This window comes from Phocoena phocoena, chromosome 10, assembly GCF_963924675.1.
Source record: "Phocoena phocoena chromosome 10, mPhoPho1.1, whole genome shotgun sequence".
NCBI lineage: Eukaryota > Metazoa > Chordata > Mammalia > Artiodactyla > Phocoenidae > Phocoena > Phocoena phocoena.
This window is the reverse complement of record NC_089228.1, coordinates 4605850-4615818: the sequence shown is the minus strand read 5'-3', so window position 1 is coordinate 4615818 and position 9969 is coordinate 4605850. Positions and strand designations below refer to the sequence as shown.

At 41.7% G+C, this 9969-nt stretch overlaps 1 protein-coding gene across 2 annotated transcripts; it reads right to left on the bottom strand.

The window, feature by feature from the left end:
- Positions 1-895: 895 nt before the first annotated feature.
- Positions 896-9777, bottom strand: MBD4 (methyl-CpG binding domain 4, DNA glycosylase). Of its 2 annotated transcripts, none has more exons than XM_065885623.1 (8): positions 9494-9777; positions 7951-8184; positions 6678-7531; positions 3680-3754; positions 3468-3602; positions 2714-2863; positions 2121-2224; positions 896-1202 (listed from the first exon to the last, which is right to left on the bottom strand). In XM_065885623.1, exons 1-8 carry the CDS (start codon positions 9580-9582, stop codon positions 1125-1127), a joined length of 1719 nt encoding a protein of 572 aa, XP_065741695.1. In that variant the 5' UTR covers positions 9583-9777; the 3' UTR covers positions 896-1124. The 2 variants fall into 2 exon arrangements, with proteins under 2 accessions (XP_065741695.1, XP_065741694.1); XM_065885622.1 differs by having other exon boundaries at positions 1125-1202; positions 7951-8180; positions 9490-9585.
- Positions 9778-9969: the final 192 nt, after the last annotated feature.

Genomic DNA, 9969 nt, shown 5'->3' with positions numbered 1-9969 from the left:
TTCCCTAACAATTTATTTTTCATTTATTCGATCAACTTAATTTCCAAATTATGCCTTAAAATGACAGTGGATAATCGAGATTTAATAACTTAGATTTTTGTTTGTTTTGTGAGTTCCTTCTAAAGTAAATGTTTCAGTATTTGAGCGATACCATTATAATACCTGTTTTTAAAATGGCATAAGGGCTTCCCTGGTGGCGCAGTGGTTGAGAGTCTGCCTGCCGATGCAGGAGACACGTGTTCGTGCCCCGGTCCGGGAAGATCCCACATGCCGTCGAGCGGCTGGGCCCATGAGCCATGGCCGCTGAGCCTGCGCGTCCGGAGCCTGTGCTCCGCAACAGGAGAGGCCACAACAGTGAGAGGCCCGCGTACCGCAAAAAAAAAAAAAAAAAAAAAAAAGGCATAAAACTTAAAAGGTCCTGTCCTCCAGCTGGAAGATGGGAGATGGGTAAATGCTCGCGTTTTCACACAGGGATCAAGGTAAATGCGTGAGCCAGAAGCCAATGCTCTGCAACAGAATTACAGGCAGATATGCACATTAGGTTATCAAATGGTCAAATCTCCAACTCCTAAAAGCCAGCAGACAGTCATCAAGGACACAGAATGACAAAATAATCTTATTTTTCTTTGGAGGTTAGTGTTTTTTAATAAAAATACTTTCTTAATTAACTGCCTAATTTACCCTATCATATCTTTTCTGACATGTGTGGCTGAAAACTCTTTGCTTCTTCATGTAACAATTGTGTCATATCATTTTCTATAGAAGGACAACAGGAGGTCTAATCCTCCCTCAAGCAAGGTTGATAGAAATTTGCTTCATATTATTAATAACTGAGGAAAGTTTTTTTAAACTTCAAATCACATTTCATTATTGGAAAAGTCATATACATTTTCAAGATTGTTGTCAAATAACAATTTATTTTTTAAAAAAATCTCAGAACATGTCGTAGCACATTCAGTAGCAAAGATCTTCCGGTGGTACCCACATTAAGAAGACACGCATTAGGTTTCTAGTTGGGCTGATTAGAATCTATACACCTGGAAAGGCGGTTGTGCTTAGTGGAGCTTTTAAGAATCAAAGTGCAAAGCAATGCATAAAAACAAGCTTGAAAACGTCAAAGAGTTTTAAGATAGACTTAATTTTTCGTGATTTTCCCAAAGCCAGTCATGATATTTATTTAACTTGTGGTCTTCAGGGTGTACCTGGAAGAAATACAACACATTAGTAGACACAGGCCTTATCTAAGTTAGTCAGAAATACATTTTTTAAATTGGCTTTTTAAAGATAGGGTCGGGGAACAGTACCTTATGATAATATACCTGAAAATGATAACCTTTACCCTAATGAGATTCATGAATGGTTAAAATTATAGCTTACATCAAAGCAATCCTTTACAGTCTACAAAGTACTTTCCAATTTGGTACTGATCTTCACTGGGACTCAGTGTGGAGGGTGGTGATAACATGAGTCAAGTATTAATATGCCATTTTCCAGGAGCTTACAGACCCTGAGAGTTAAATGGACTGCTCAGGTCACAATAAATGGTGAAGCAGGGATGGGCTTGGCCAGACCTCCCAGCTAAATGCTTTAGGGCAAGTCACAGACTAAGAGGGCAGTGTACAGGCTACGTGGCAGTGCCTATCAGCTGCCAGGATGCCACCCAGATGCCCGTGGGCTGGGCATACTCAAAAGAATGGGCAGCCGAAGTAGGACCCATGTACCACAAAAATAGTCTGAGACCACTAGAAGAAACCCGACAAGCATGCCCTCCAATCCTGCACCTGCCTGCTTCCCTTCAGTGGTGTGCTTTTGAAGGCGAGTAGACTGTGACAGGAGGAAAACCACATTAGGCCTAGAGACAGTACGTGAATGGAAATGACAGGAACAGGGCTAGAAGTGGCAAACCAGTGGAGGTCAGTCAGAGACCAGGGAGTCTTTGTGGACTTGGGGAAATCTATGGACCCTCTCCTGCTGTCAATAACCCCAAGCCACTACTGCCCCTCAAGCTTGGAACAAAGCTGGTTGTGACTGTAATGGCATGTGTGTCCAAGAAATAGTTCTAACCATAACGGTGGACTTACTTTACCTCAGAGACAAGATGTGCCGGAGACGGGCCTTACCTGCTTCCACTCATTGACACAAAAGATTCGGTAAGAGTCGTTGCCATATTTGCCAATCCCATGAAGCTCAATTGGATACCTCCACTGCTTTGTCAGATATTCATCTGAGAATACAACACCCACATATCAGGTCAGCCTCTAGGAAAAAAACACCTTCCCTGGAAAGGAGGAACAACAGAAAGGGACGGGAAAGAGTCTCTCCTAACAGCCTCACTTGTGGCTGCTTTCTTCTGAATTCCTGCAGCCACCGCCCCCGTCTGACCTGCTTGTCTGCCACTGACTAACCGTTATTGTATTGTGCTGACCTAACGAGACAGGGGTAATGTCCCTGAGGTCAACTGGACTTTCTGCTTCACTGACTTCTTCCTCTAATCCTGCCCACACGGCCTGACCTGGTGCTGCGCAAAGATTTACCCTGACCCTGGGTCAGCGGGAGACTGCACTTTGGGGCAAACGAACTGTGTTCAAATGCCTTCAGTGCTTGAGCCAAATGACCTCTCTTAATGTCGCAACTGAGGACATTAAAGTGTAAGGTGTGGCTCTCTTAAATAGGCACAATTTATGCTTTTCCCTTTGGGTATATGGGAAAGTACCTGAGAACTTGATAATGGTTTTTGCTCGAAGATCGTAGAGACCAAGAGGTTTAAGAAGTTCTGAAACATCTCTCCAGTTTGCAGTTCTCGCTACCTCAGCTGAAGGATACTTCTCCAGAAACTGCCAAAGCACAGGGATTGCCATTTTGCCTGGGAAGTAAAAGTAACTACGTGACTGCCAGCCTCCTGATGGGCTGATTTTAGGCTCACGTACTTCTTTATCTAGAAATCTCACATAGAGACGTTTTTTCTTTCTTTCTTTTTAAACCCCTGATGAGAAGACATCACCTAAATCAGCAACCACTCTCAGAGTCAAAACCCAACACCATCAACCAATTTGGTTAACTGTCCAAATTATGCCAAAACCTGGCCTTGTATGATATTGGTTTTTAAATAATCAGATCATCATATAACTAGTGTAAAAGCATACAGAACATAAGGTGCCAGCGACATTAAAGAAAGCACCCAATGAAAAAGAAATGCTTTTATACATGACACAGAGAGGAGGAAGGTTAAGTAACGGATTTTCATTGATGACTAAAAGTAATTTGGAAGTAGAACATAAATGAAAATCTGCTCTTTAATGCTAAAAAAGCTGTTGGATGTCATCTAGTCTATAGGTGAAGAGTTTGAGGACTGACTGAAAGAAGAAGGCCTTACCTGAGTTCAAAATCAAACTTGAGACCAGGTTTCCTGATCAATTCTCCTCATCACACTGTCTCTACTAAGACAAAGATTCAAAGAATCCACAAACCTGAGGTCCGGTTGAGGAATATAGTTGCAATGAGGAGCTTCCATGGATCATGGAAAAGTGTTTCTTGGATAAGATTAAAAGGTGACCGAGGAGGTGTCCACTTCTTAAAGGCCTTGCGTCGTGGGGGACTAAGAACTAAACAAACACACTGTATTAGAGGGGAACACTTGAAATAGGTTTAAAGTCTGGTTTTCTGATTGGAAAAGGGATACCTTCTTTGTTATATTTGCTGGAAAAATACAGGCTTGTTTTCCTTTTTTCTATTTGTGTCTGTGGGATGGCGTCTTCTGAAAAGGAAAGAGTGAATGAACATTGTTTACAGAATCTATGGTTTAGCCTAAAGAAATATTCAGGGCTGCAAATAACAACAACAACACACCACTACTATAAAACGTTCAGTTTAGCACTATTCTAAGCACTTCACAAAAATTAACCAGTTTAATCCTACTAATGACCTACGAGCAAGGTAGGTACTATTTTGTCTCCACTTTACAAATAAGGAAATTGAGATACAGAGATGCTAGGTAACTTGCCCAAGGTCCCACAGCTAGTAAGTGTCAAGAGCTGAAATTCTAATCCAGGCAGTCTGGTTCCTGAGTCCATGCCTTTAACCACTGTTATACTAGTTCTCTATGATTTTTGTTCAGAGTTCACTACATTGAAAAATTGGAAATAATATAGAATATTTTAAATTATGACATTTGTACAATGTGGCTATTAAAATTTTGAGACTACATCATGAATTTTTCCCATGTCATTAATTTTTAAGTGATAAAAGCAATATTCAACATATGATCCCAATTTAACAAAAAAAGAAAAAATGTGATAGAGATTAGAATAAACCAAAATGGCATAATGGTATAATGGTTGTTGCTAGTTTTTCTTTTCTTTTAATTTTCCATATTTTCCAAATATTCTGCAGTGAATACTTTTACTAAAAAAAACAAAAAACAGGGCTTCCCTGATGGCGCAGTAGTTGAAAGTCCGCCTGCCGATGCAGGGGACACGGTTTTGTGCCCCGGTCCGGGAAGATCCCACATGCCGAGGAGCGGCTAGGCCCGTGAGCCATGGCCGCTGAGCCTCCGCGTCCGGAGCCTGTGCTCCGCAGCGGGAGAGGCCACAACAGTGAGAGGCCCGCGTACCGCAAAAAAAAAAAACACCAAAAACCAAACAAAGAAAAGGATACAGATAAAACAGAACCTGCAGGAAAGCCTAAGATTTGGACCTTAGAACACCTAAAGCCACTATCTACTGGGAAGTTTAATTTAACAAAGACTCTTTGACCACGATTATTAGGCTTTCAAGTTTCTAAAATTATTGCATTTAATACTCCCCATAGCCATACCCTCTAAATTTGAATGTCAGTTAATAATACCTTGTATTTGTCTAGCGTGAAGCCATCTTTTTCACTTCTCATTTTACAGTATTCATGATGAGAAAAACAGGACTGGTGAGGGTTATTACCTGTGTTTTCCAGATGAAGACTCTAAGGCTTAGAAATTAAGCAACTATCTGAAAACAATAGTGGGATTGACTATAGATTGGGACAAGTATCCACGTCTCCAGATAATCAGTCTAGTGTTTTTTGCTATTCTAGTTTGAATAGGCAAAGCCCAGTGGAAAGTAAAAAAGAGTCAGAACAAAGGAAACTGCTCTTACTACCTACCTGATAATTTCTTCTGTGGGTTCCTATAGATAATTACTGACTAGCCCCCTTTATTACTAGGAGACTAAGCTCAATTTACGTGGCAATTTCTAACTAAGGCCCTTGGAAAGTCTTTACTACTCCATTGGATACCTATTACCTACAGCAAACGTACTTATGTTGAGAACTAGACTTCTTTATGCATAGGATGACTAGGATACTTCCATTTTAGTCACAAAAGGATGTTTCTGATATTTTATTTGCCCATTTTACTAGCAATAAATCTACATAAACCTCAAGGCTTTAGGAAGCTCAAGGTCTTTAAAGGACACATTGGAGAATTTTTATGCAGTTCCTAGGTGTACGTGGTCATCTTCTTTTTTTTTTTTTTTTTTTAAAGTTTTTATTGCCATCTTAAAGATCATTTAGTTATGCTTTCTGTTGTTATTCTCCGAGAAGAGGAAGGGCTGAGCTGACATAGACTCTTTTTCTTTTTTTTTTTTTTTTTTTTTTGCGGTACGCGGGCCTCACTGTTGTAGCCTCTCCCGCTTCAGAGCACGGCCTCCGGACGTGCAGGTCCAGCGGCCATGGCTCACGGGCCCAGCCGCTCCGCAGCACGTGAGATCTTCCCGGACTGGGGCACGAACCCACGTCCACCGCATCGGCAGGCGGACTCGCAACCACTGCGCCACCAGGGAAGCCCCGTGGTCATCTTCTGTTCAAGGTAGAGAAATTCCAGGCACAGCAAAGACATAATAAAATCATGAGTGGGACCAAGAGCAGGAACCAACTCTAACCACCTGCTCTACTAATCTGTCCATGCTGGCTCCCCATAGGACTTTAAGTAAAATTACTATTCTTCTTTAAAGGAGTTATTCATTATACCATAATGGCATAATGAATAACTAATATAGGGTTGGTCAAAGGTCTCCTTTCTTTTATCTCTTATTCACTGAGGTATTATAAAGGCAAAAGTGCTAAGCTCTGAACTCTGTATTAAGAGCATATTACAAACAATAGATGAACTATGTGATTACAGTTTTGAATTACTTAGAGCGCTAAAGCATTTTAGAGAAGCATTACAATAGAAGATAAAAATGACTATGATATATACAAAATTAAATTGGAAGTCACATATCAGTAATAAGTAACAGGAGGGGTGCAAAGAGAAGATACTGACTATTCTCAACCAGTTTATGTATAAAAGGAGTCTTCCCCAAATCTTTTCACAAGTGAAACCTTTTTATTTCCCCTAAAGTTGTAAGATTATTGGCTGGAAAAAAGGGAAGAAGGGAGAGCACTGTGGAGGAGAGTCCCAGGTGTTGTACCAGGATGGTGGCAACGGTTAATGGCACAATTGCCCTCTGTTGGGGGCAGTAGCCAGCTGATTCTTTGCCGTACAAAAGGGCTTAAATATCAGTTACCCAAGGCACTAGGACCAACTGGTAGAATGTATCTGATATTTGGCCCTACTTCTTCATTCTATTCCCACATGCTAACTGGGTACAGGCATGAAGTGCAAAATCCTCATCACATGTTTAACAGCACTTTAGTGCACTGAATACCTTGGAATATTTTCGCAGAAGTAGAGTCTTTCTCCGTTTGTGAGCTGTTGTCCATTTCAGAGCCGCCTTTTGAAATGTCAATATGCAAATGCTCCTTCCTTTCCCCAACTTCTACTTCGGTTCTTATTTCCTCAGATTCTAAAAAGGTACCCTCACACTTCTTGTTGTGTCCTGCTCCTTCGGTTGAACGTAATTTGTTTATGATGCCAGAAGTGGTCTGTTCAAAATCTGATCCTGAACACAATGATTTTTCTTTACCAAGCCTCTCCTCTTCACTGGTCACAGTGAGGGTCTTGTCGCTCGCTCTGGCATCAGAGACGCAGCAAGTTCTCTCAAGCTGACTTTCTTGTGCAAGAGGTTCACTTTCAGCATCTGCTGCCTTATTATACACAGATGCTCTTTTTCTACTACTTTGAACAGGATCTGGAAGACTCCTCCGGCACCCTGTTTCAGTTTTCTCAATTTGAATCCCTTTCAAAACAGTCACCTTTCTTTTGGACTTTCTAACCTTTCTGGAGTCAGCATCATTAACACCACCATCTTCTTTCAAAAGCCAACGAATGGAAGTAAAGTTAGAGAGTCCTCTGCTGTCTTGCAATGCCAAACTAGCACCTGGCAAAGAAACCACATCTTTTTTCCACCTGCTTCGTGTCCTGAGGCTCCGGTTTGAATTGCTACTTTCGTTTTGCAGCTGGGATGGCAGAGCTGCCATGCTTTGGTCTTTACATCCTGACTTGATGCTCCTTTTATGAAGTACAGTAAAATCAAAATCTTCTGGCTTAAGAGAAGTCTCTCCACTTTTGTGAAGATAATTAGCAAGTGAACTTTTGGATCGGAACTTCAGTCCCTGTGGGCTAGAAAATGATATTAAAGAAAACTTATTGCTAGTTAATAAAAGTGACTTTAAAAAAAACCTGGACCACATTTCGGATTTTTTATTAATAATTTCCAAACTTTGCCACGGGCATTTGTCATTTAAAATTAAAAAAAGTGATCAAGTGATACTTTAAAATAGTTTCCTCTATGACAACAGAACATAATTTTACAAATATAGCTTAAGTGCAACCTTACCAGTAGCCATTCACAGTAGGAGAAAATGTAAGTATTTGTCCCCAAATCACCTGATGTAAGTAACCAGTGACAGTGAAGGAATAGAATCTGTAATGGTTTTATGGTAAAAACAGAAAAAAGCCAAAACTCCTGCTATGCTTTCCTACCACCTGTCTAGACAAAATTATTTGGCTGTGCTATCTTTACCATCTTGCATGCTCACCTGATGAAATATACGTCATATCTTCCTGCTGTTTTCCCAGATAACCTTTGCTTCACAACTCTTTCCCATCCACATGGTACAGACTTATGGCACTCTGTCATTGCGCTACCACCAAACTGAGCAGAAGCAATGGGTTCTTGTTGTAGCGAGGGATTACACTCACTGCTGCTTTTTATCACCATTTGTTTCTCATCTTCTCCCACTCTTTCTGATCCCAAAGCAACACCTTCCTCCCTGAAAAAAAAACAAACTCCAAGTGATTAGCTCATTTAAAATTAATTAGACTCTGCTTATTAAATAACAGAGAAGGAACCACATGGACTATTTGGACTATGCGAGAGATTAAAATCAGTATGGCTCAGTCATGCTATGAGTATCTTCCTCCTCTCCAATATCTTCCTGTCCTCCAACTTGGTTAAAAAGAGTTGGAAATCTCTGCACAATGAAAAGCTCAAGCTACTTGCTAGAAAAAATTTTTTTTGTTGTTAATCACTGAATAGCTCTGTTATAGAGATTTCTGGTGACACTTGGCATAAGTTTAAAATCATGAACCAATAGCTGAGCTCTTAACCCGGGGATCAACAGAACAGCTTAAATGAGTCAGTGAGACACCGTCCTCCCCCCGAAATAAGTGAGGTAAAAATTTTATATATATGTGCATTTTGGGGGCGGTGGGGGGACAGTGTCTATTACTTTCATCAGAGGTTGTAATCCTCTAAAAGGTAAAGAACACTTGATAAAGAATTTTCAAACTCTCTTTCATTCTTGATCCAATAACCTTCTGAGGTAGGTAGGATAAGGATTACTCTCATTTTATTGATAAAATTGAGTGACAGGAAGATTAAGTTATTTGCAGAACTGATTCCAGGACCTAGGTCTACTAAATCTTGGTCTAATACTTCTCCCCCTCTACTATTGTTGAAAAACTTCAGTAGAGTGTATCCTAATCACTTAATCATATTTACATTTTCAAAGTTGGATGAGTCTCTAGAGATGTCTAACCAACTTCTTTTCTACAAATAGGGAAACAAAGCATGAGCCAGTGACTAACTAGAATTAGAATCAAAGTCTTCTGATGCAATATGGGGTTAAATAATTTGGGGGATCTGGGTGGATCTTAAGAAATTATACCGTTCACAATTTTGGCGATAAGGAAACTGAATCCTGGTGAAAACAGCACGAACTTTAAAATCAACAGACTGGGTTCAAATCCCAGCTCTGCCATTTACTACCTATGGGGTCCAAGAGCAAGTTACTTAACCTGTCGAAGTCTCTTTCTCCATCTGTAAAAAGGAGGTAATACCTCTTTCACGGTAGTTCTGAGAATCACATTTTTTTTGGGGAAAAAAAAGTAGGTAAATCATCTTAGCCCCACACCGCACATACAAAAGTACTCAGTATTCCAGCCCTTGTTCGCAGGAACTAACCCTGCCGGCCTCCAAGTGTCCATCCACCCTAGGTAAGAAATGCCCACCCACCTTCTACTCCCCCGCTCCCATTTTACAGGTGGTGAAACTGAGGCCCGAAGGGGACAATAACTTGCCGGAGGTCACACGGCCGGTCGGGGACTAGGCGCTGGTTGGCGATGACCGAGGGGGCAGCTCCGCAGTCCCCCAGGCTCGGACTCTCCATCCCAGACGTGTCCCTCAAGCGGGCTCCAGCTGCAATAATAGGCCGAGAGGGTGCGTCGCTCTGGGTGTGGATCGGAGTAAGAGGCGAACACTTCTTCAGCTCGGAGCTCTAGGATGGAACCAAAACATGAAGGCAGTGAAAGTCTGTGCGACTGCTCAGCCGCTTTCCGGCCGCCCCCCTCGACCACAGCCGCCATTTCCACGGCTCAGCCAATCAAGTCCTTTGTCGAGGAAGACGCACCGCCCCCTACCCATTCCGACCAATCGCGCGCGTCCTAGATATGAGGAGGCCTTCTAGCCAGCCTCCCGTTCCTTCTTTCTAGCCCTCCCTTGTAGACATGCGGACTCGGAGCTCTCCGCCTCGCGCGTAGCTCACTGCGCATGTGCG